At 39.4% G+C, this 27,211-nt stretch overlaps 1 protein-coding gene across 3 annotated transcripts in view; it reads left to right on the forward strand.

Moving 5' to 3' along the window:
- Positions 1 to 8,290: 8,290 nt before the first annotated feature.
- LOC126351169 (uncharacterized) overlaps positions 8,291 to 27,211 on the forward strand; it is a 58,228-nt gene continuing 39,307 nt past the window's right edge. Inside the window, exons 1-3 of one of the 3 annotated variants that reach the window (XM_050002580.1) lie at positions 8,291 to 8,664; positions 16,903 to 16,954; positions 24,451 to 24,477. In XM_050002580.1, coding sequence (XP_049858537.1) covers positions 8,618 to 8,664; positions 16,903 to 16,954; positions 24,451 to 24,477 — 126 coding nt within the window. In that variant the 5' untranslated portion in view covers positions 8,291 to 8,617. The remainder of the gene's footprint in view (positions 8,665 to 16,902; positions 16,955 to 24,450; positions 24,478 to 27,211) is intronic. The other 2 variants (XM_050002581.1, XM_050002582.1) reach the window with 2 other exon arrangements.

Consider the following 27,211-nt stretch of genomic DNA (forward strand, 5'->3'; position numbering starts at 1 on the left):
TTCACAATACTCGAAAACACACATAAAATACAATGCCTAATTAATCTACGCAAACCCAATAACACATCACCAGGAAAACTACAAATACTCTACTACTTTCTAGATCACAAAGCATAAGGTACTTCATGCTGTATTCTATCTTCCTGGTTTTCTCTGCACTGAAAACCTCTCTTCACTCCCTCTTTCCTTCCTGTGACACGCCTGGAATCACATCTGGGCAACCCTTAAATGGCCATAACTGCCCAATGTGTACTATTGTCATTCTAGTTGGTAGCTGAAGCTTAACATTAATGAGAAATGTGGTTTTAACAACTTGTTATAGCCCTTGATACCTCGTGAGGAACTTCTTCGTTTTCCATTTTTGCATGCAGGGGCTGGACAGCATTACCCATTGCCCCACTCTATACCGCAGTAAACTTCCTTTCCACTTCCCTGCATCTTCCTGCCCTTCCAAAGCCTTCATATTTGCCTTTTGTACCCGTATCCAAACATCCCAAATTGTCCTTGCAAATTGACGTACAGATTCACCAGTCATTCCTTTCTGTAGTTTCACTAAATCAAACGGTGATGGGCATTTTTCACCTGTACACTACCTCATGTGGAGACAAACTGGTATTTGTATAGACTTTTGCATTTTATGCACATACAATATGCTTCAAATACTCGTCCCATTGATGGTGATGAGAATCCACTTAAAAACTCAGCATCTTCCCGATTTTTCTGTGTACCCGTTCTGTCCTTCTGTTTGCCTGTGGATGCAACGCGCTCGTCCTCAACTTCTTTACATTCAACAATTTACACAGTTCCTTCATTAAATCCGACATGAAGTTGGTTTCTTGGTCAGTAATTATTGTCTCTGATACACCAAACTTCAAAACCCAGTTGTTTACTAACGCTTGCACAACCACTGCTGCTTGTTGATTGGCATAGCCACCATCTCCACATACCTCGAAAAATAGTCTATTATTGTGATAATGAATCTGTTCCCCGATGGTGTTTGCCTAAAAGGTCCTAAGACATTGATCCCCAGCAAAGAGAATTGACTTTTTGCTTCCTGTAATCATTGTAGCTGTATCTGTTTCCAACTTGAATCTGCTCTCTGCGAACAAGGTATACAATTCTTGACATACTGATCCACATCTACTTTCCTACCTCTCCACCAGTACTTCTCCACTACTCTCCTATTTGTCGCACTACACCCTCCATGACCAGATAACACGTGATCATGTGCTACCTTTAAAACCTCATCTTTCAACTTCTCTGGCACTACTACCCATGGCCCTAACTTCATTTCCCTGCACAGAAGACTGTCGTACATATTAAATTGTGGCTATGTCTGATATAATTTACAATCGTTGTCTGTGGCCTGTAATTCTTGCCATGCTGCTAGATCATAACCTACAACTTCTACTTTTGCCACCTTCCTACTTAGTGTCTCCACATTACCGTGCTTCTTCCCAGTCTTGTGCACCACATCGTAGTCGAATTCACTAAGCCCAACAGCCGATTGAGCGAGTCTAGTGGATGGATCCTTCAACCCCAACAACCACTTCAATGCAGCATGATCTGTCACTACCCGAAATCTTCTTCCATATAAATAACATTTAAAATACGTGATTCCATAGATTATGCTAAGCATCTCCCTCTTTGTTGTTGAGTCTCCTGCTGCAGCATCCTAGGCAACGACGACTGATCCGATGCAGTTTCCTGCTCACTTCTAGATGTTAATTCGCTTCTCAACTGCATATTGTCTGCTGTCAATTATGCTCTCTTTTCCAGCAAAATCTGCACCACTTCTGGTTTCTGACACACCTTGCATCCATGACTCTGCCTTTGTGTTGCTTTCGTTCCCAGTTAGTCCCAAACCAAAACATTTAAGTACAAGGATAACCCGACTCCCTACACCTCAGTATCATCCCAATCGGTAACATCATATACAAACCAATACAAAAGTAATTAAATGCCACAAAAAAAAAAAAAAAAAAAAAAAAATCTTACTGCCACAAATACACTAACACTTATACTGGAAAAATATTATGCCTACGCAAAACATCTAAAATGTAGCTTGCCAGGAGCAATATTCGGGAAAAAAAGGGGGGGGGGGAGGGCAAGAAAACGTCTAATACTCATAAGAAAAGTGGTCAAAACTCACCACATCTAGTGGATGTAATGCGGGTGGTGGGCCTAAACGTCATACTGGACAGACAACGTCCGCTATTCTGACACCAAATGTAGTGGAATGAGGTAGAAGATACCGTAGTAAGACTCGTCCGAGTTTTCCAAATGATTAATTTGTTTCCACTACAGTGCCCCTTTCACCTCGGTCTGCGTCACAGGGTCCTGCAATGCTGAGGCCACCGCCCCAGCGACCCATTGCAACGCGCTGTTGTGTGTCGGCCTGGTAGGACTTTGGCATCAGGGCTGCGCCAGCACCTGGCTCAGAGGTCTTTTTCCCTGTTGACTCAGCGCTGCTCCGCTGGGAGCTGCAGAGCGGCCCGCTGCTTCCTTCTTCACTGGTGAAGCTGAGATTGCGGTGGCCTCAAGCGCTTGCAATCTGGTGTCTGCGGCCCTTGCCTCGGGATGCCGCCAGCGTGTGTTGGAAGCCAGGACATTTGTCCACAGTAGTGAGCCATTGAGTGGCCCACCGCTGGTCAAACCAGCGATCCACCGTGGACTGGAACACTGGTGCCCCATCTGCTGCTGTGTGTAGCTGTGACATGCCCCACCATCCAGGAGAGCTGCCACACTTGAATGAGTCTCGTTAGAAAATGGCACCTATTTATACTCGGCTGTGTGCCTCTGTTTTGCTAATGCGCTGCTTCTTTTGAGTCACGTACTCAGTTGCGTCAGTGGGTCCCTCCTGCCTGTAGCTTACACCATGCAAACTGCTGCGTTTATGCTTTTCAGTGGTTTGATGGCCCTGTGACCTCCATTCTACTTTGCAACTGTTTGTATGCGTAACTCACTGCAATCTGGCCTGCACCTGGCTGTTACTTGTGCTTAGAATATTGTACAAAACTAACCTTCCCTATCCTAAATGGTGGTGCCGCTACAATATAAATTGGTTTGATGGAACTACTAATTAAGTTTAGAAGCCGTTACCACCCAATAGACTACAAAGTACTACAAAAGTGCTGCTAGTATTTTCCTTGATCTAAGCAAAGCATTTCACATCTTGGACATCAAAATCCTATTCGAAAGCTCCAAAAGTACAGTATTAAAGGCACTGCATTAAAATGGTTCTCTTCATACTTAATAAATCAGAAACAGAAAGTAATAACAACACATGAACTGAATGATAGCACTAGAACATATTTTTCAGATGCAGGAAGAATAAGAAGTCGAGCTCTCAAGGATCAATTCTTGGGCCTATCCTTTTCCTTCTGTACATAAATGATCTAGATCTAAGCATGTAATATCAAATAAATACCTTGTTTGCAGATGACACTAGCATCCTTACAGGGAAAACCCCAAGACCACTCCGAGAAAACATAAATAAAGCTACTGACCAGCTAAATGACTGGTTTGAAGGAAATGAAATAATAATAAATACATTCAAAACAACTTTTCTAAACTTCTGTTCAACAGAGGAGGCCTCCAAACAACTCTGTGTCAATAAACTCCAGTGGAATTACACCAACTCTGGAAACAAAATTTTTAAGCATATGGCTTCAACATTAATTTAAATCGTGCATGCGCGCGCGCGCCCACACACCCACACACACACACACACACACACACACACACACACACACAATGCTATAGCCTGCATTTATTTGAGCATTCTACAGTATGAGATTGTATTCTGGGGTAGCCCAAACTGCAATGTGAGTCATTTTCTTAACTCAAAAAAAGGGCTATAAGAACATTGCACCATGCATGACAAAGAGGTACCTGTGGGCCCCTCTTTCAAAGGATTTCAGTTCTCCTGTTTCCCTGCATTTTTATTCAAGAAACACATAAATGTGTGAGAGAGAATTTAAGAGAGATAAATAAAAACTAATGTACATGAACATGATACCAGGCAAGGACGCAAACTCCATGTCCAGGCAGCAAGGCTACCAGCCTTTAAAACTACTACTACAATAATGCTACACAAATGTAAAATGGTCTACCACATAAAATAAAAGTTGTTTCCTCATTTCTGTTTTATAAATCTGGGCATTCTTATTAGATCACTCACTGCTTCTGCTCTGTGGCAGAATTTTTAGTCAATGTGAAAATCAACAGACTTGAAGCAGGACTATGTTTAAACCTGCAATTCCTCTAAAAGCATGACTAATAGTGTTAATTTATTGCACTATACTTTGATGTTATATGTAACTTCTATTGTGTGTGTGTGTGTGTGTGTGTTTGTGTGTGTGTGTGTGTGTGTGTGTGTGTGTGTGTGTGTGTATGAACACTCATATGCAAATGGCTTCCTACAATCTGTAGAGATTTACTGGGTGAACAAAGAATATGAACACACATTATGCATTTAGGCTTCCTCCTCACTGGAGTGCAAATTATGTACCCTTCCACACTTCCCCCAGAGTTGATTATGGCCCTTTAGTTCTGTGTCGAGTGGAAGGGGTGAACCAGAGACTTTAAAGGTTCTTTGACTAGCTAGGCTGAGACTTCCTGAACATGTGTCATAGGGTTGAGATCCCTTTGTTGTTCACCAACCTAAGTTCAGCACAGTTTTTCGACTTTTTTCACACCTTTGTCTCTCCCTATATAAAAAGGTGTGTGTGTTTGTGTGTTATTTTATTGTGTCTGTCTACGGGCGCTTTCCCGCTTGGTAGGTCTTGGAATCTTTGTTTTTAATATATTTTTCCCATGTGGAAGTTTCTTTCTATTTTATTTACATCATTAATTTGAAGCTCGTATAATATTAGATACAGAAAGCTGATTGCTAAGATTGATAGCAATGAGGTTTATGGGGAAATTTTAAGAGCATATCGAAAAGATAGGCAATTGGGAAATGGGAGGTGGTGTATTTGTTACAGCAGACAAGAGCTCAGATCCACTGAGATATAAACTGAAGCTGCACGTGAGAGTGTTTGGTATCAGGGATGGGCATAAAATAACTGGATTATTCAATTGCCGAGACTCATCTTTTGATGTAAGCAAAAACTTTAGAGAGAACCTCAGTTCCTTAGTACAAAGTTCCCCAATCATACTGTAATCATTGGTGAAGACTTAAATCATACAACAATTAATTGGGAAAATTGCTGTCATGTTAGTGGCAGGAATGTAAGACATTCTGTGAAGCTTTACTAAATGCCTTATCTCAAAACTACCTATAACAAATAGTTAGGAACACCACTCGGATTTGGAAATATATTGAATGGCAACAAATAGACCTAACCTCTCTAAAGATGTCCACATCGAAACTGGTGTTGGTGACCATGACACAGTTGTGGCAACAGTGATTACCAAACTACAAAGGACAACTGAAATAAGCAGAAATAAATTTGTATATGTTCAATAAACTACATAAAAAACCATTATTGTCATATCTCAGTGAGGAAGTTGAAACTTTCAGCACAGGGCAGGAGCATGTACAGGAACTATGCCTCAAGTTTAAAAGAATAGTTGCCCATGCAATGAACAGATATGTGCTCAGTAGAACAGGGGACCTCTTTGGTATACAATAACTGTAAAGAAATGGACACTATTACATATTAGGTATAAAATAAAGCATAGGACTGTAGACAGGGAGATGCTGAATTAAACAAATTTGGCTGTCAAGAGAGCAATGCATGATGCCTTCAATGACTACCATAGCAGAATATTGTTGCGTGAACTTTCAGAGAAGCAAAAGAAATTCTGGTTGTATGTAAAGGCTGTTATTGGCACCAAAGTTAGTATCCAGTCCCTAGCGATTGAGAGAGGAACTGAAATTGAGGGTAGCAAAGCAAAAGCTGAAGTCCATACTCCATTTTTAAATGCTCATTTTCAAAAATAAACACCAGAGAATTGCCTCAATGTAATCCCTGTACCTCTGACAATATGAATGAAGTGAGTATTAGTATCAGTGGTGTTGAGGAAGAGCTGAAATTGTTAGAACTGAATGAAGCTCCAGGAAAGCTGATGGAATCCCTACACTGAATTTGCAATTGAGTTAGATCCTCTCTTAACTAGAATGTATTGTAGAGTGCTTGAAAAACTTTTCTAATTGTAATCGATCATAGACCCTTCGATCCAAAAATTGTGCCCAGTTCTTGGAAACAGGCTTAAGTCATGTCATCTACAAGAAGGGTAGTAGAAGTGATCCACAAAACTTCTGTCCCATATCTCTGACATTGATTTGTGGTATGATCTAAAAACATATTCAGAGATCAAATATAATGAGGTATCTCGAACATAATGACCACTTCAATGCCAAACAGTGTGGATTTTGAAAAAAATTGATAATGTGAAACACAACTCTCACTTTTCTCACATGACACACTGAAAGGTTTGGATCAAGGCAAACAGGAAATGCCATATTTCTTGATTTCTGAAAAGGATTTGTCTCAATACCACACCTATGCTTATTTTAAAAGGAGTATCATATAGAGTGTCAAGTGAAATTTGCGATTGGATTGGGGACTTTTGGTAGGGAGGACACAGCATGTTATCTTGGCTGGAGAGTCATTGTCAGATGTAGAAGTAACTGTGACTGTGCCCAAGGAAGTGTATTGAGTCTGTTGCTTTTCATGTTGTGTATTAATGACCTTGTATACAATATTAACAGAAAAATGCAGATTGTGTTTTTATTTATAATGAAGTACTGTCTGGCAGAAGCTCCATACATGTTCCTCAGAACTTGACAAGATTTCAATGTGGTACAGAGATTGAAAACTTGCTCTAAATGTACATAAATGTAAAATTTTGCACTTCACAAAACAAAAAAGGGTAGTGTCCTATGACTACAATATCAGTGAGTCACTGTTGAAATCATCCAAATGATAGAAATACGTGGGTGTAACACATTTTAGGGATATGAAATGGAATGATCACATAGGTTCAGTCTTGGGTAAAGTAGGTGGTAGACTTGAAGTTATTGGTAGAATACTGGGGAAGTGCAACCAGTCTACAAAGGAAATTGCTAACAAAACACTCTTGACATCAGTTCTAGAATACTGCTCAAGTGTGTGGGACCTGTACCAGATAGCGTTAATAGGGAGTATTGAACATATATAGTAAGGGAAGCACATATGCTCACGGGCTTGTTTAATCTGTAGGCGAGTGTCACAGAGATACTGAGGGAACAGAAATGGAAGGCTCTTGACGATATATGTAAACTACTCTGAGACAGTTTATTAACAAAGTTTCAAGAGCCGGCTTTAAATGATTACTCTAGGAATATACTTCAATCCCCTATGTATTGCTCACACAGGGAGCATGAGGATAAGATTAGAATAATTACTGCATGCACAGAGGCATTCAAACACTCATTCTACCCGTGATCCATGGGTGAATGGAACAGGAAGAAACCCTCTGTCATGCACCTCACAATGGTTTGTAGAGTACAGATGTACATGTAGAGGAGAGAGTACTAGAGTAGGAGAACATTAAAAAATATTCATGCCAGAAAACAATACCACAGCATACTTAAAAAGGTTGCTCTACTTTATGTTTAGAAGACATAAACCTGTCAACAATTTTGTTATTATCCACTTGTTCTTTGATGGTTATAATGGGTTTTCCGTGTCATTCTCTGTGGACCTAATTGAATGAACTTGTGATTTGAGGTGTATGTACATTTGCCAGCAAATTACTTCTGTGATGTTAGTGTTTGTCTGTGCCAGAGAGCAAGTGTGCAATGTCTTTTGGACTCCACGTTAAACTGTACCCAGTAACCAGCTGGACGATTCTCTGGTCTGAAGAAGACAATTAATACCATGTTTAGGGTAGCTCTACAGTTTTCTGTTGGATGACTTACTGTGTGTTTTTGTGGTTTTCCCCCAATATAATTGAGCGTTATGCGTGAAGTATAAATTATATGCTCTGAGTATTATTAAAAAGACTGTATTAAGTAAGAGAAATTCCTTAAGCGGCAGTTGTTGAAACAAAAGTCCGCTTGTTTAATGTACTACAACGCACTTTAAATTACACGACAAATTTGCACTAAAAGAGTTGTCACAGCTCTAGCGGCACGTAAAAATACGCTATCTCCGTATACGACACATGATTCTCTCATAACAATAAATTTAAAGACTCAGATACTATCCATGTATTTTTTTTTTTTTTTTTTTTTTTTTTATAACGCTTTCTCGATGTATCAGCTGCTTTTGTCATCTGCGCGGTTACGTATGTCGGCTACGGAGAGAGGCAAGTAAAGTCCAGTTAAAACATAAAAGATGCGGAAGGCAAACAGATACAAAGGGTATAGCAAGTAACAACAGAGTGGCAGATCCGCAAAGCGCAAACGTGAAGAGACAGGGAGAGTGGGAAGATAGAGTCGCTGGAACGGATGGGCAAAACATTGGTTATGCTACGGCTAGCGATTGTCAACATGTCCAACATGTGTGCCTGGTTTCAGGTTATGTTTTGAGGAATAAAAGTTAATAAAAGGTTCCATGATTTCTTTTTCCATGTTGTTAAAAAGAACGGTTACGTCCAGCTGCATAAGTCAGCCTGGCGTATCATGGGAACTTGCTTCGGAAAATGCCCAAGTACGGAAAGTTCGAAAAGGTATACAAACCTTCTTGAGTTTTTACCTTAGTATTATTATTAAATGTTTACGAGAAGTCATCAGTTGATTCTGTTGGTTTATTTTGGAGTATCAGTCGAACATTACATTTCTCTTTAAGATTGTAAATGCCACTTTATTAACGGCATTATTGGACAGTTATTACCCGCAAAACGCAAACATTGAATAAGCATATTATAGATGTGTGGGTGTATTATGTCGAATTTTGAAAGAACTGTAGATAAAAATGGTGTATTGTCAGTGATAGTGTGTTGTTGAACATTTGATACAGCCTTCAAACACATTTCGTTTTAGTAAGAATAGCTGTAACATCACAAGCTCAAACTGATGTGGATAGTCACTGAAACATTTTGGATTAAGACAAAACATTCACCACCAACTAAAGAGAAAACAAATAACATAGAAGTACAATAGATAAACTGTCTAAATTACCATAGAAAGACAGTTTTAACATTATACAGAGTTCACACTGCAAAACACTTGAGTATCATTAAATGTAGTTTGGCAAGCAGACTCCAGTGTTTTCTTTTTCTCTGCCAGTTGCCAAAACAATCTGCTTACTGTATACAGTCGTAGTACAACAATGAAGAGGTAAATATGATTTTGTTTGTTTGAGTGTTCTTCACAGGTATACTTAATACTTTGTTATTAAATGGTTTAAAGTGCTCAAGGACGTTTATCAAAACGTGAATTTTACAGGTTGTGAATCAATTTTGTTAACTTTTGCTCGTTATCTCAAATATATGTATAGGACTGCCCAGAATAACTCATGACACAAAGATTATCAAAATGTGACATATTTTAGAAGTTCAATGGGTCATTGCTTTTGTGTGTTTGTTGTATCTTTTAGAGCAAAAAGCTGTGTTCATTGAATCTTTTAGTAAATGCTATGAGCATGAAAAATGTGACTGTGGACGTAGCATTATTAAATGGAGATGTCATGGAAATTGAAGCAATAAAGAGGCCTTAGATAAGTAAGAATATGGCAGATGTTCTGAAGGGACTGAGAAATACTGCGAGGCATCTCAGCTCATGTCAGAAATCAGTGAAAAGGCTGAAATAAAAGATAAAATTGTTGTGTATTTATTACAAGATGTTCTTCATGCATATTCACATCCACCATGCACACATGAATGGTAGGCATGATGGAGTCACTGTGAAAGGTGAAGTCTCCAATTAAGTTGTATTGATCTGGCTGCAAGTAACTTTTTATAAACTGCAACAAATTTATTTTACGGGTACTACCCTTGGCTGATGGATTGAAAAACTGTGGGTATCTACATGTGTCTTCATTCAAGAGCCACTGGCAGAACTGCATGTGTGCGATTTGATCTCGAACCTTTAACTTGTGCACAACAAAAAATTTGTAGTGATAAAGATCTTTGGCCATTTTAGCAGTGTTCTTACATGACTATCTTTTCATTCCCACATGCACAACTAACCAGTGTTATTATTTTATCAAACTTTTCTGCAGGCTGTCTTTCACTTGAATAGTGATCTCTGGTCTTTGAACTCTTTCTCAGATAGTTTACTAATGATCTCTCTAATGTAGAGGTTACATTGCCTTGAAATAACAAAAACAGGTAGTTCTTTATTTGTGCTTAAACCATTTGCAAAATTATATCAGCTATGTCATCTTAACTGAAAAAGGAAACTTTTTAAAATTAACTAATTCTTGCATACAATAATATTATTTTGTGTAGATCTATCTGAACATGATACTTTTTTTCTGACTAGTATGTCAACCCAATATAATCGGGATGCTTTGGGATAAAATTCTAATTCCAGTTAAAGACTTGGGCAGAAGAAACTACTATGTTGGTTTTTATGTGTACTGAGCAGAATTTTATGTGTACTTCTGCCTTTGTGAAACACAGATCTGTGCAATTTTTTTATGGTACTCAGAACTTGTTTTAACATAGTTGTTTCATTCTCATTGGGCGTTTTCTGTGTATTATTCTAATGGTTCTTGTGGTGGTGTGCATGTTAAAAAGCAGGTATGGTTGAAGTCTAAATAATTTTATTTGTGTCCTTATGTTTCTTTAGAGCATGCAATTCTCTGATTGCACTTCCTTGCCTTTTCTTCGACCCATTTTAAGTAATAGGAGTCAGCTGTTAATGTTCGTCAAAGAATTACAACTGCAATTGATATATGTCAAACACAATCAGTTTGTGAATAATTATGTGCTCCCTCCTCCTGCATTTGCTTTTAGCTGAGTGTTGAAGCATAAAGCATATGGTACTTCTATGTGAATATAATTACAATTTTGTAAATATTGTTTATGGTAGAAAACCCTTATTTTTCAGTATGGTGACCTTAAGTTTGATTATTGTGCTGTTGATTGTCAATAATTATCTTAGATATTAAGAATATTGCAATTGTTCTTTGTTTACTGCTGTCTATCATATGCAATAGCTGCATTTATTGTAAACAATAATGTAGTTTAAAGACAATGAAAATGACTATGAGAAAAGTGAAGACCCAAATAAGATTTTTTTCCAAGTCACGGTGAATCTTTGTCAGACATTGCTCCAGCCACACAATCACATTTTTTCTTTCCTTCTTTCTTTTCTGGAAGGGATAACTACATTAGAACCAGTCTTTTTCTTTCAAATATCTTGAGTGCATTACATTAAACAAAGCTATAATATTGAAAAATGTTTAATAAAATTGAGAAAACTTTACATTTGTTCAGCCAGGTGAACAAACTCAAATGTATGGCAAATGGTGGTGTGGTACCCCTTAGAGAAATGGCAGCAAGGGCCCGGAAAGGACACTAGATGCACTCTGTGTGTATACCTGGAGGCCTCATTCAATGTGTTGAAGAGGCTATTGTAGTGGGTATTGATGGAGCAGGTTGCAGCCAGCTGTAGATTGTGGCACATTTTGGAACAAATGATGCCTCTCGTCTGGGCTCCGAGGTTATCCCAGTGGCTGGAAGAGAAGGTTGACAAGGCCAATCTTATAGACCGAGTTTCAACGAAGTGCACAATTTGCAGACTTGTTCCAAGAACTGGTAGTTTACCTTTGGTTCTCAGTGGAGTGGAAAGATTGAACCAGAGACTTTGAAGGTAGTGTGAGAAGCTAGGCTGTGATTTCCTGGACTTGGCCATAATGCTAGAAATCTTCATCGACCACTATAATACGAATAACTCAATAGGAGATTTCCAACATGGCTTGAGAAGTGATCAGAGCACCGTATCTGCAGCAGTACAGTTTGTACACTGTCTGATGTAGATAATAAATGAGGGTCACAAAATGGCAAGAGGATCTTTCCAAAGCGTTTGACAGAGTCCCTCATGGCGCTCTTTTAAGTAAACTTGCTTGTAATGGTGTCAGTGGGAAACTATTGTTTTTAATAGAATCTTACCTTAAAGATAGACAACAATGCACAGAAGTTGTGTATGATAATGGAGAGGTAATCGAAAAAGAAGATCAAAGATAAGAAATATAAATTTTAGTGTGCCACAAGGCTCTATCTTGGCCCCTTCTTGTTTATTTTCTATGTGACTAATTTCCCAAAAGTATTAGACACCAGTCATTGTATTACTATGTATGCTGATGACACCTCTGGGGTTTGCTGGGCACGCAGTAATGATGGCCTAAATTCAGTTGTATAGAATTTTGTTGAAAAAGCCCAAACACATTTTGAAAATGAAAACCTGAGAGTCAATATTAGCAAAACTAATTTAATTTATTTTAAGACAAGTGTCTCAAATAAAAATTCTGTTGTAAATGAGGACATTCTGGAAAATACCTGTTCCCTATCTATCTTATGGCATTGTATTGTGGGGTGGCTGTAGCCAATACAATATAAGAAGGGTATTTGTATTGCAGAAAAGAGTAATAAGAACTATGGCAAAAGTAAGATCCAGAACTTCATGCAAAAACGTTATTAATTTTAATATTAATTAATTTAATAAATTTAATTAATATAGGCAGTATATATGTTTCAATCAATATTATTAGTAAAAAAAGACAAAAAATTGACAAATAGGAATATGTAAATCCATGATTACGATACAAGACACAAATCAGACTTTCATATGTTAAGCAGAAGATTGAATCTCACAACAAATACCCCAGTCATTAAGGGAGCAATATTTTATAATTCTTTGCCAAACAAATTGAAACAGCTTTCTGGTAGACTTTTTGAAAATGAGTAAAAAAATGGCTTATTTTGAAGTGCCCATACAGTATGGTGCTGACATGATTTGACCGCAGGAATGCTATGTTAAATATACTTAAATGATCTTTTACTTAAGAGCATGTAATCTATTGTGTATCAATAATCTATATGTAGTTTCTGTAACTTTGCCCATGCATGTTAAATACATGTTTCAAGCTGTAAGACAAATAAATAAATAAACAAAGGAGAAGTAAAACAAGCAGAAATGTATATATGTTCAGTTAACTAGATGCAAAATTACTAGTGTCTTATTTCAGTGAGGGAGTTGAAACTTTCAGCACAGGGCAGGAGCTTGTAGAGGAACTCTGGCTCAAGTTTAAAAGAATAGTTGGCCATGCATTAGATATACAGGGTGTACGTTTTAAATTAACAAACCAGAATCACTTGAAAAATAAACTTCACACGAAAAAATGTGTAGAATCCAAAGTTGATTATTTTCGAGTGGGACATCTGCTGATGCTATAATTAGCCCGCCACCCCAACCCCCTGGGGACGGGGTCGGAGGCAACTTAAAAATTTCAAATGGGAACCCCCATTTTTTATTGCAGAATCAGATTCTACATAAAAAAAACTACTTACATTTTGTCTTAAACATTTGTTTTGATTCTTGGTAGTTGGCACAGTAATTCAAGAAAATCCATGTTCTCATTTTTTCGTGGAAAATGGTTACGAATGAATAAAAAATACTTATTTATTTCGTAAATTTTGATTCACTAAAACTAAAACTCTCTGTCTCTCCCCATATGGTGGGGTTTGACAGAGAGGAATTAGTTTTACAAATGTTGAGCCAAATATTAATTTTTTCCGCAGATTCGGATTGGGTCAACATTTGTAAAACTCTAATTCCTCTCTCTCAAACCCCACACTATGGGGGAGAGTGGGACAGTTTTAGTTTTAGCGAATCAAAATTTACAAAGTAAATAACTATTTTTTCTTCATGCGTAACCATTTTACACGCAAAATTGAGAACATGGATTTTCTTAAATTACAGTGCCAACTACCAAGAATCAAAACACATGTTTAAGACAAAAGTACATATTTTTTATGAAGTATCTGATTCTGCAATAAAAAATGGGCTTCCCATTTTAAATTTTTAAGTTGCCTCCCGTCCCATCCCCCAAGGGACTGAGGTGGCTGGCTAATTTTAGCACCAGCAGATGTTCCACTCGAAAATAATCAACTTTGGAGTCTACACATTTTTTCGTGTGAAGCTTATTTTTCGAGTTATTCTGGTTTGTCAACTTAAAATTTACACCCTGTATATGTACCCAGTAGGAAAGTTGATAACGGTAGGGACCTCCATGGTATACAGTCACTGTAAAGAAACAGAGACTACTGCATAATAGGTATAAAACAAATCATGGGACTATATAGAGAGAGAGATACTGAATGAAATGAATTTGGCTGTCAAGAGAGTGATGCATCATGCCTTCAATGATTACCGTAGCAGAATTTTGTCACATGATATTTCACAAAATCCAAAGAAATTTTGGTCATTTTAAAAGGCTATTAGTGGAACCAGTTAATATCCAAAACCTGGTTAATAAGAGAGGAACTGAAATTGAGAGCAAAGCAAATGCTGAAATGCTTAAATTCATTTTCAAATGTTCCTTTACAAAGGAAAACCCAGAAGAATTGCCCCAATGTAATTCTTGTACCACTAACAAGATGAATGAAGTAAGTATTAGTGTCAGTGATGTTGAGAAGCAGCTGAAATTGTTAAAATTGAACAAAGCTCCAGGGTGTGATGGAATCCGTCAGATTCTTTACTGGATTTACAGCTGAGTTAGTCCCTCTTTGAACTATAACCTATCGTTGATCCCCCAAAGAAAAAACTATGGCCAGTTCTTCGAAAAAAGCACAGGTCACACCTGTCTTCAAGAAGGGTAGTAAAAGTGATCCACAAAACTACCATCCAGTATCCTTGACATCAGTTTGTTGTCAAATTTTCGTCAGCCGGAGTGGCCGAGCGGTTCTAGGTGCTACAGTCTAGAACCGCGCGACGGCTTTGGTCATAGGTTCGAAGGTTCGAATCCTGCCTCGGGCATGGATGTATGTCAACCAGCATAGGCTCTGAAATGTCGATCATGTGAAACCCAATGTGCACTTTTCTCACATGACATACTGAAAAGTTTGGATCAAGGCAGTCAGGTAGAGGCAGTAGTTCTTGATTTCCGAACAGCATTTGATACAATACCACAACTAGGCTTATTATCAAAAGGAGGATTGTATTAAGTAAAAGTGAAATTTGTGACTGGAATTAGAACATTTTGATAGGGAGCATACAGCCTGTTATTTTGGATGGAGGGAAGTGTGTTGGGACCCTTGCTGTGCATGTTGTGTATTAATGACATTGCAGACAATATTCATAGTAACCTCAAGACTTTTTGTAAACGATACAGTTGTGTATAACGAAGTACCAACTCAGAAATATTGTCGGATCTTGATAAGATTTCAAAGTGGTGCAAAGATTGATGACTTGCTTTAAATGTTCTGAAATGTACAATTGTGCACTTCACAAAACGAAAAATCGTAGTATCCTAAGACTACACTATCAGTGAGTCACTCTTGGAATCGGCCACCTCAAACAAAAATCTGGATTTAACGCTTTGTAGGGATAAGAAATGGAATTATCACATAGGCTCAGGCATGGGTAAAGCAGGTGGTAGACTACGGTTTATTGGTATAATACTGGGGAAGTGCAATCAGTCTACAAAGGAGATTGCTTACAGGTAACTTGTGTGACCAGTTCGAGAATATTGCTCAGGTGTGTGGGACCCGTACCAAATAGGAGCAACGGGGAATAGTGAACTTGTACAGAGAAGGGCAGCACAAATGGTCACAGGTTTGCTTGATCCGTGAGAGTGTGACTCGTGAAGACAGATGTAAACTATCCTGAGAAAGTGTGTGGAACAAAGTTTCAAGAACTGGCTTTAAATGATGACACTAGGATATATTACAATCCCTTACATGTCACTCAAATAAGGATTGTGAGGATAAGATTAGAATAATTACTGCACACACAAAGGCATTCAAACAATCATTCTTCCCTCGCTATATATATGAATGGGACAGGAATAAACCCTAAAAGCTGATACAATGGGGTGTACCCTCTGCCATGCAGCTCATGGTGGTTTGTTGATTAAAGATATGGATGTTAATGTTGACTACCAAATGGCTCCAAAGTGTTAACTTTATTGTGTACATAATGTACCAGTTTTCACTTATGATACAAACAGCAATAACCTTGTAGGAGAAGACAGAAGAAAAATCAAGACAAGAGAGAAATAAATTCAACAACACACTAAAATGAGAGCCAGAATAAAATTTCATTGTAGCTTCCCTAATCAGAGAAATTGTACATAATAGTCAAAGAACCATTTCATTCACTCTTCTTCATCAAAGCCACACCAAATAAATCCGACAGAATTACATGCAGTTTTCAATTTCCAGATTGAAATTTCCACTCTACAGTGGAGTATGTGCTAATATGAAACTTCGTGGCAGATTAAAACTGTGTGCCAGACTCGAACTCGGGACCTTTGCCTTTCATCTGAGCTCCCAAAGCACGACTCATGACCCATCCTCACACCTCTAATTATGCCAGTACCTTGTCCCCTACCTTGCAAACTTTGCGGAAGCTCTTCTGCGAAACTTGCAGAACTAGCAGTCATGGAAGGAAGGATATTGCGGAAACATGGCTTTGCCACAGCCTGAGGGATGTTTCTAGAATGAAATTTTCACTCTGGACCGGAGTGTGTGCTGATATGAAACTTCCAGGAAGAGTCTTGATCCAGCACACAGTTTTAATGTGCCGGGAACTTTTAGTCTACAATTTATTGCTTTTGTTTTTATATATACCCTAAAAAGTCTAATTTATTATATAAAATATTGTGCTTCATTCTTCAACCTTAGATATTAGTGAAACTGAAAATGTTGCACATACATTTCTTTGCAGATTTAAGATGATAAACAACACATTTTTGTTTTTATGTAATATCAGATGTTTAATGTGATATTTTTTTCCAGAGCATATCAGACTGAAAGGTCAAAATACAGCAAGGCAGAAGGGAATGTTGAGGTGAGTATATACTTCAAGCTAACGTAACAGTTGTCACAGTGTATTTGTTTTGCCATATAGACACTTCTCTGTTTTATATTATCCTCTTTCATAGAAGCAGTTGTGTTACAGTCATGTGATTACTTACACTACAGATAACTTTTTGTGGAAAGTGATGAAGTGCAAACATTTGAAATCTATCATTTGTTGATTTATATTTAACTGGAAAATATTACACCTGGCATTTGTAGTTGTTGTTCATTGGTCTTCAGTGTGGAAACGGATTTGATGTTGCTCTCCACATTAACACATCCTATGTAAGCCTCTTCATCTCTGCATTACTACCATGACGTGCACCCATTTGAACCTGTGTATTGTAATCAAGCCTTGGCCCCTCTACAATTTTACACCGCACACTTTCCTCCAATACCAAACTGATGATTCTTTGACGTGTCCTTCAACCGAGCCCTTCTTTTTGTGAAATTGTGCCATAAATTTATTTTATCTTCAGTTCGGCTCTGTAGGTTACCACATCTTTAGTTATCCTATCTACCCATCTTCAGCATGCACCAGTAGAGCCACATTTCAAAAGCTTCTACTCCCCTTGTGTAGACTGTTTGTTGTCCACCCAAATACATTCACAATAGACTTCCTAATGTTTAAATTTATGTTAGCAATTTTATCTTTTTCATGAATGCTTGTCTTACTACTTACAGTCTGCATTTTTATCCTCTCTACTTCAGTTATTGTCTCTTATTTTGCTACCTAGATAGCAAAACTCATCTACTACTTTTACTGTCTCATTTCCTGATCTAATTATGCCAGCACTTCCTGATTTAATTTGGCTACAATCCATCATGCCTGTTTAACTTTTGATGTTAATCTTATAACCTCTTTTAGGACACTGTGTGTGTTTGCGTGTTTTATTTATTGTGCCTATCTACCGGCGCTTTCCCGCTTCGTAAGTCTTGGAATCTTTGTTTTTAAAATTTTACCAAGCGGGAAAGCACCGGTAGACAGGCACAATAAATAAAACACACAAACACACACACAGAATTTCTAGCTTTCGTAACCGACGGCTGCTTCTTCAGGAAAGAGGGAAGGAGAGGGAAAGACGAAAGGATGTGGGTTTTAAAGGAGAGCGTAAGGAGTCATTCCAATCCCGGGAGCGGGAAGACTTACCTTAGGGGGGGAAAAAAGGACAGGTGTAGACTCACACACACACACACACACACACACACACACACACATATCCATCCGCACATACACAGACACAAGCAGACATTTGTAAAGGCAAAGAGTTCGGGCAGAGATGTCAGTCGAGGCGGAAGTACAGAGGCAAAGAAGTTGTTGAAAAACAGGTGAGGTATGAGCGGCGGCAACTTGAAATTAGCAGAGGTTGAGGCCTGGCGGATATTGAGAAGAGAGGATATACTGAAGGGCAAGTTCCCATCTCCGGAGTTCGGATAGGTTGGTGTTGGTGGGAAGTATCCAGATAACCCGGACGGTGTAACACTGTGCCAAGATGTGCTGGCCGTGCACCAAGGCATGTTTAGCCACAGGGTGATCCTCATTACCAACAAACACTGTCTGCCTGTGTCCATTCATGCGGATGGACAGTTTGTTGCTGGTCATTCCCACATAGAAAGTGTCACAGTGTAGGCAGGTCAGTTGGTAAATCACGTGGGTGCTTTCACACGTGGCTCTGCCTTTGATCGTGTACACCTTCCAGGTTACAGGACTGGAGTAGGTGGTGGTGGGAGGGTGCATAGGACAGGTTTTACACCAGGGGCGGTTACAAGTGTAGGAACCAGAGGGTAGGGAAGGTGGTTTGGGGATTTCATAGGGATGAACCAAGAGGTTACGAAGGTTAGGTGGACGGCGGAAAGACACTCTTGGTGGAGTGGGGAGGATTTCATGAAGGATACATCTCATTTCGGGGCAGATTTTAGGAAGTCGTATCCCTGCTGGAGAGCCACATTCAGAGTCTGATCCAGTCCCGGGAAGTATCCTGTCACAAGTGGGACACTTTTAGGGTTCTTCTGTGAGAGGTTCTGGGTTTGAAGGGATGAGGAAGTGGCTCTGGTTGTTTGCTTCTGTACCAGGTTGGGAGGGTAGTTGCGGGAAGCGAAAGCTGTTTTCAGGTTGTTGGTGTAATGGTTTAGGGATTCAGGACTGGAGCAGATTCGTTTGCCACGAAGGCCTAGGCTGTAGGGAAGGGACCGTTTGATATGGAATGGGTGGCAGCTGTCATAATGGAGGTACTGATGCTTGTTGGTGGGTTTGATGTGGACGGATGTGTGAAGCTGGCGATTGGACAGATGGAGGTCAATGTCAAGGAAAGTGGCATTGGATTTGGAGTAGGACCAGGTGAATCTGATCGAACCAAAGGAGTTGAGGTTGGAGAGGAAATTCAGAAGTTGTTCTCCACTGTGAGTCCAGGTCATGAAGATGTTGTCAATAAATCTGTACCAAACTTTGGGTTGGCAGTCTTGGGTAACCAAGAAGGCTTCCTTTAAGCGACCCATAAATAGGTTGGCATACGAGGGGGCCATCCTGGTACCCATGGCTGTTCCCTTTAATTGTTGGTATGTCTGGCCTTCAAAAGTGAAGAAGTTGTGGGTCAGAATAAAGCTGGCTAAGGTGACGAGGAAAGAGGTTTTAGGTAGGGTAGCAGGTGATCGGCGTGAAATGAAGTGCTCCATTGCAGCGAGGCCCTGGACGTGCGGGATATTTGTGTATAGGATGAAGGATGGGAGACTGCATGTAATGGGTTGAAGGTGTTGATCTACGTAGGCAGAGAAACGTTCTGAAACAGCTTTCACTTCCCGCAACTACCCTCCCGACCTGGTACAGAAGCAAACAACCAGAGCCACTTCCTCATCCCTTCAAACCCAGAACCTCTCACAGAAGAACCCTAAAAGTGCCCCACTCGTGACAGGATACTTCCCGGGACTGGATCAGACTCTGAATGTGGCTCTCCAGCAGGGATACGACTTCCTAAAATCTGCCCCGAAATGAGATCCATCCTTCATGAAATCCTCCCCACTCCACCAAGAGTGTCTTTCCGCCGTCCACCTAACCTTCGTAACCTCTTGGTTCATCCCTACGAAATCCCCAAACCACCTTCCCTACCCTCTGGCTCCTACCCTTGTAACTGCCCCCGGTGCAAAACCTGTCCTATGCACCCTCTCACCACCACCTACTCCAGTCCTGTAACCTGGAAGGTGTACACGATCAAAGGCAGAGCCTCGTGTGAAAGCACCCACGTGATTTACCAACTGACCTGCCTACACTGTGACGCTTTCTATGTGGGAATGACCAGCAACAAACTGTCCATTCGCATGAATGGACACAGGCAGACAGTGTTTGTTGGTAATGAGGATCACTCTGTGGCTAAACATGCCTTGGTGCATGGCCAGCACATCTTGCTTGGCACAGTGTTACACCGTCCAGGTTATCTGGATACTTCCCACCAACACCAACCTATCCGAACTCCGGAGATGGGAACTTGCCCTTCAGTATATCCTCTCTTCTCGATATCCGCCAGGCCTCAACCTCTGCTAATTTCAAGTTGCCGCCGCTCATATCTCACCTGTCTTTCATCAACTTCTTTGCCTCTGTACTTCCGCCTCGACTGACATCTCTGCCCAAACTCTTTGCCTTTACAAATGTCTGCTTGTGTCTGTGTATGTGCGGATGGATGTGTGTGTGTGTGTGTGTGTGTGTGTGTGAGTCTACACCTGTCCTTTTTTCCCCCTAAGGTAAATCTTTCCGCTCCTGGGATTGGAATGACTCCTTACCCTCTCCCTTAAAACCCACATCCTTTCGTCTTTCCCTCTCCTTCCCTCTTTCCTGAAGAAGCAGCCATCGGTTGCGAAAGCTAGAAATTCTGTGTGTGTATTTGTGTGTTTTATTTATTGTGCCTGTCTACCGGCGCTTTCCCGCTTGGTAAGTCTTGGAATCTTTGTTTTTATACTTTAATTCCGTTTCCAAATTTGTCATTGATTTCCTTCACTGCTTGCTCAGTGTACAGATTGAATTACATCAGTGATATTCTACAAATGTGTCTCAATTCTTTCCCAAGTACTGCTTCCCTCTTTCATGTCCTTTGGCTCTTCACATTCCATCTGGCTTCTGTAAAAGTTGTAGAAAACCTTTCACTCCCACATATTTTATCCCTACTCTCTTCAGAGAGAGTATTCCAGTCAGCATTGTCAAAAACTTTCTCTGAATTTACGAATACCATAAACGTGGATTTGTAATGTAATTGTACAGATAAAAATATCTACTTACCAAATGGCAGCAGGAGAACACACATATAGAAGGTATTATTATATGTGCAAGCTTTCAGAGCACGTGGCTTCTTCTTCTGGCAGAATGATTGAAGATGAAGGAGGAGTTGTGAAGGGAAAGGATTGGTGAGCTTCAGGAAAATGGGTTGAGTTCGGCAATGTCACCCAGAACCCAGGGTCAGGGGACACTTAATGCCCAGGAAGAGAAAGAAAGACTGATTGTTGGGGACTGCACCAGACAGGATTTGAAAACCTGAGAGCTTAAAGGTGAAAGATTGGGGAATATGCAAGAGTGAGATTACTGCTAAAACATTGTGCATGAGTTAGTAAGAGTGAAAAGCTAAGTGCATTGTATGTGATAGAGTTGGGAGAGGGACGATGAAAAATAGACAGTACTAGTCATCAAAATGTTGAATATTGTTTTCCACATTGACTTTTTCTTGCTTCATGTCATTGCTTCAAACTTGGAGATTTGAATCTTTTGAGCATAGTTCACAGTTTTTACCTTGATGATGTCATGTTACATGCAATATTCATGCAGTGAGTGACTCCTGAATTCTTGCTTGTAATACAGCTGTCTCTTTGTGGTAGAAAATACTCTGATCCCAGATGTTAGCCATCTTTCTCTTTTAGTTACACTGTACATATGTTATTTGGGGCTCGCAGTATCTAGGTTATTAGTGCCCAGACGTAAACTGTGTGTGTATCTTAAACAATGTAGCAAGTACTGAATCTACTGTATCTCATTGATAAAATTTTCCCCATTGTTCATATTGTGAATTCTCTCTGAATACTGTAATTGAGTTAGCATTTGTGATTCGGCAATTAGTATGTCTTCCTTTTTAATTATAAGTGATTGCTGGAGATGCTTTGCTGTTACTACTTGATTATTGTTGTCAGATAAACCATTTATTATGAGGTTCACACACTATGTGATCAAAAGTATGTGGACACCCCAAAAACATAAGTTTTTCATATTCGGTGCATTGTGCTGCCACCTATTGCCAGGTACTCCATATCAGTGACATCAGTAGTCATTAGACACTGCCAGTGAGCAGAATGGGGCACACCGCGAAACTCACGAACTTTGAACGTGGTCAGGTGACTGGATGTCACTTCTGTCATAAGTCTATTTGCGAGTTTTCCACACTCCTAAACATCCCTAGGTTTACTGTTTCCGAAGTGATAGTGAAGTGGAAATGTGTAGGGACACATACAGCACAAAAGCATTCAGGGCAATCTAGTCTGTTGACTGACACAGACTGCTGACAGTTGAAGAGGATTGTAATGTGTAATGGGCAGACCATCACACAGGAATTCCAAACTGCATCAGGATCCACTGAAAGTACTATGACAGTTAGGCGGACAGTGAGAAAACTCGGATTTCACAGTCGAACGGCTGCTCATGAGCCGCATATTGTGCCAGTAAATGCCAAATGATGCCTCACTTGGTGTAAGGAGTGTAAACTTTGGACGATTGAACAGTGGAAAAACATTGTATGGAGTAACAAAACACGGTTCACAATGTGTCGATCGGATGACAGGGTGTGGGTATGGCGAATGCCCGGTGAATGTCATGTGCCAATATGTGTAGTGCCAGCAGTAAAATTCGGAGGCGGTGGTGGTACGGTGTGGTCGTGTTTTTCACGGAGGGAGCTTGCGCCCTTTGCTGTTTTGTGTGGCACTATCACAACACAGGCCTACATTGATGTTTTAAGCACCTTCTTGCTTCCCACTGTTAAAGAGCAATTCTGGGATGGCGATTGCACCTTTCAACACGATCGAGCACCTGTTCGTAATGCACGGCCTGTGGTGGAGTGGTTACACTACAGTAACATCCCTGTAATGGACTGGCCTGCACAGAGTCCTGACCTGAATCCTATACGACACCTTTAGGACGTTTTGGAACGTCGACTTTGTGCCAGGCTTCACCGACCGACATCGATACCTCTCCTCAGTGTAGAACTCCGTGAAGAATGGGCTGCCATTCCCCAAGAAACCTTCCAGCACTCGACCGAATGTATACCTGCGAGAGTGGAAGCTGTCATCTGCCAACACCAAATTGAATTCCAGCATTACAGTGGATGGTGCCACGAACTTGTAAGTCATTTTCAGCTAGGTGGCTGGATACTTTTGATCACATAGTGTATCTATTTGAGGAAAACATTTGGCACTATAAATAAACTGTCAGTTGCTGGTGCTGTAATTGTTACTGTGGGGGTCAGGTCAAAGCTGGACATTAGCAACTCTTAAAGTGCGATTGATCAGAAGGACCCTAGATGAAATCGATTTTTGAATATCTGTGTACAATCACTTCCTAGTTATTTTTACTAAAATTTATTAGTACCCTCTCTAATTGCATGGTCAAATTTAAAAAAACATTTGCTGTTGTGGGCATGCCGAGGGAAAATTGTTGATGCTCATTATGGAGCATTTAAAAACTTTATGTTTCATGATTACTTTTTTACAGTTAGAAGTCATCTTCCTATATTGTAAACGATATTTGTTGTATGAATATGAAATAGTTGCCTTTCAAATTTGAATTTAAACTGTAAGCTTATCCAGACTAGTGGAATAATATAATTCTCTGCAATTTCTGTTGCCCTCATTTTCCTGTAATGTCTCATTACATTTTTATATATCTGTTTGAAGACTCAATATTTCGTCTTCTCATTACATAAGCTCTTAATACCAGGAAGCACTGATTGCTTCTGTTGCTATCCTCTCATTTTATTTTCATGAGCTAGAGTTTGAAAGGTTTTTGTTTCTAACCTTGCTGTGAGTTGCAAGATTGCACAACTGTTGTGAGAAACACAAGTTGAAGAATCAGATAACTTAAGCAGTACTGCAGTAGGCAAATGTTGCATTCCTTAAACATTTGTGTGTTAATAATTTTCTAGTCATGTCACAGTAGACATTTTTGTTAGGCTCTGTAAAAATCCAAATAGATGGTGCATTTCTAGAGATGGTGTTATTTTTAGGTTGTAATATTGCAGTTAACTTTAAAAGGAAGAAAAATCTCTCTTACCAGACAATAATTTGTATTCCTGTTGAGCTCATTATAATTTGTAGTTCCTCCTAGAAACACAGGTTCATAAATTTTGTAGTTAATTATACGCAGTACGAGCCGTGTCATTTTGTGCCATAATACTTTATCTCTGTTACATGTAATAGGTATTTTTATGCCATAGGAAATAAATTAATATTTCTTTTTTCTCGTAGTTTGACTTTCTTGTGGATGAGAGAAAGGTAAGAACCAGTGCCTCACTTTGGAAGGCATTACTGAGAAATTTTTTACTAATTAGTATGTCATTGAATAATGTGGAAATAAAGTTGCTATTTAATTTCTTCTTTTATATAACTTGCTTCAATATACAACCACATTTGCAACAAAATTTAGTTATGACATATAAATCCAGGTCTAATATTAAACACAGTATATTTTATACTATGTTTTGATTCAGTAATGTTTCCTTGATTTTGTTTGGTTTTCTTGTTTCATGTGTATCCTACATTTCTCAAATTAGGAAAGTTATTGAATTTGTGTCTGGTTGCTGACAAAATATAAAATATTCCGCAAAGTATTCGCTTTTATACATATACTGAATAGTGCATGAATACACAATATTTATAGATTTTAACTCTTGTGACTGTTCATCTTTATTTGATAATCTTCTCTTTTAATTTGACAATGTGTGCATCATATTACTGAAGCAACTAGAATTTAAAATATGAATATATATTCAATTGTCATTGGAAAAGTGGTTCTCCCCATGTTTTACATTACTTATTATTTTTGAATTTTACAGTGTCGTATTGTGATACTTTCAAATTTTCTTGCTTTCCGTGCTGATTTCTATAGATTTCTTGCACTACATGTTTTGATTTCAGATGACGTGAGATTTCATTGATTTCTTAAAATCTGTTTCAAATAATGTAGGGAATAAAGGTAACTAAGCACAGTATGGATGAGGCATTGAGCAGTTGTCAGGCACATTGATGAGATTGGTACACTGGTAAGCCAAAACATTATGATCACCGTCCACCATGACATTGGATGCCATGTGGTGGCGTTGTGGGCAAGTCACTTGGTTGCAAAAGAATGTAAGCAGAGCAGACACACACGGGGGATCACCATAGCGAAGATATGGGTTGCAAATCCATTGAGATAAGTGACTTTGACAAAGGGTAGATGATTATTATTATTATGCAGAGCCTGTTAACAAGTTCTCAAAAGCAGCCGAGCTGGTTGAATTTTCATGTGCTACTGCCATAAGTGTCTATGGAAAGAGGTAGGAGGACATCCAAACTACCACTAGGCACCAAATGGTTGGACATTGATGAGTCTTCACAGAACATGGGGATTGGAGGCTTGTCTGCTCTGTAAAGTAGCCAAAACAGCACAATACTGGTGCAAGCACAAGGGTCTTGGAGCACACTATCCATTGTACATTGTTGAACATGGAGCTTCGCACCAGTCAAAACCTACATGTTCACTTGTTGAGTCTACGACATTGTCAATTATGATTGCAGTGGGCATGGGTCCATTGGGAATCGATCGTAGATCAATGGCAACGTGTTGGCTTTTTTGAGGGAATCACATTTTTGCTACACTAGATCAGTGGTCATCTCCACAAATGCTGTAATTGAGGTGCAGGGTGACTCAAAACGTGCCCTTCGCCATGGTTGGAGGCTGATGGGAGCAGTAGTATGCTATGGGAAATGTTCTCCAGTACTTGCATGGGACTTATGGTAGTAATCGAAGACATGCTGACAGCTGTGAACCACGTGCATCCCTTCAGGCTTGATGTCTTCCCCACTGGCGATGTTTTCTTTCGTGAGTATAATTGTCCATGTCTCGGAGCCAGAACTGTGCTACGGTAGTTTGAGGAGCATTATAGAGATCTCATGTTGATGTCTCGGTGACCAAATTCACCTGATATAAATCCTGTGGAACCCATATTGGTTGCTAACAGGCGTCATCAGCGCATAAGCAGATCAGTAGCCCATTATTTACACAAATTACATAACCTTTGCTGAGACATCTAATGCCACACAACTCCACAAACCTACCAGTAAACTGTTAGACCCCTGATGTATTTCATTTCGGACACATATGCTCACAGTGTTTTGGTTCATCGGTGTATAAACAAGAAGTAAATAATGTGTATAGTCTACAGAATTAATCTATTTAGTTGAGTGGTTTTCGACTTACAGAGCTATCATCAAATAGTAACTGACTAGGAGTAAAATAAAATTAGTACTTGCCAAGAGCACTGAACATTTGCATGAAGAGGTATTACGTATGGAAAGTGATACAGAAACAGACTAAAATATAGAATTGACAGTTGTAACAACAGAATATATGGAATTAATAGACATTTGAAATGAAATAAATAAATACAGAAAATAAAAGGGGAAATAGAATGCAACACAGCATGGAAAGCATTGGAAAACCATTAGGATTAAGGGAAATTTAGAAGAGGGGGATAATTGACTTGTGCTAGGTCATTTAATAATAAATCTGGACTGTGGGTCAGATGTTTGTGCTTCCGAAAAGGTCAAGTTTTTGGCTTTTCATTGCTAAGTCAAGGCCAAGGGACTGTGACTGGTAGCTGTGGGCCTTACTCACTATAAGCACAGCAAATGTGAATTCATAATTCTACAACCTCCAGCTGCCTTTGTTTCCAGTCATTAACTTTTTGGATGGATGCATGCATAGTGTGTGTATGCCTTCATGTCAGTAAATTTGCTCTGGTGCAGACAGGAGAAACTTTTGCATGGTATGTAATGAAATTGGAGGCATGGTTTGCAGTGCTGGGACAATGAGGCTGCTTGTGTGTGTGTGGGAGGGGGGGGGGGGGGGGGGGGGGGGAGGAGGAGGACCTGAGAAAGGACAGTGTTCAAAATGTCAAATCAATTTTGCATAAAATCCTTTTTTGCTGTTAAGCTGCATAATTATGTAACATTAAAGTAACTAGTT

The sequence above is a fragment of the Schistocerca gregaria genome, chromosome 1, assembly GCF_023897955.1.
Source record: "Schistocerca gregaria isolate iqSchGreg1 chromosome 1, iqSchGreg1.2, whole genome shotgun sequence".
In the NCBI taxonomy this organism is placed as follows: Eukaryota; Metazoa; Arthropoda; class Insecta; order Orthoptera; family Acrididae; genus Schistocerca; species Schistocerca gregaria.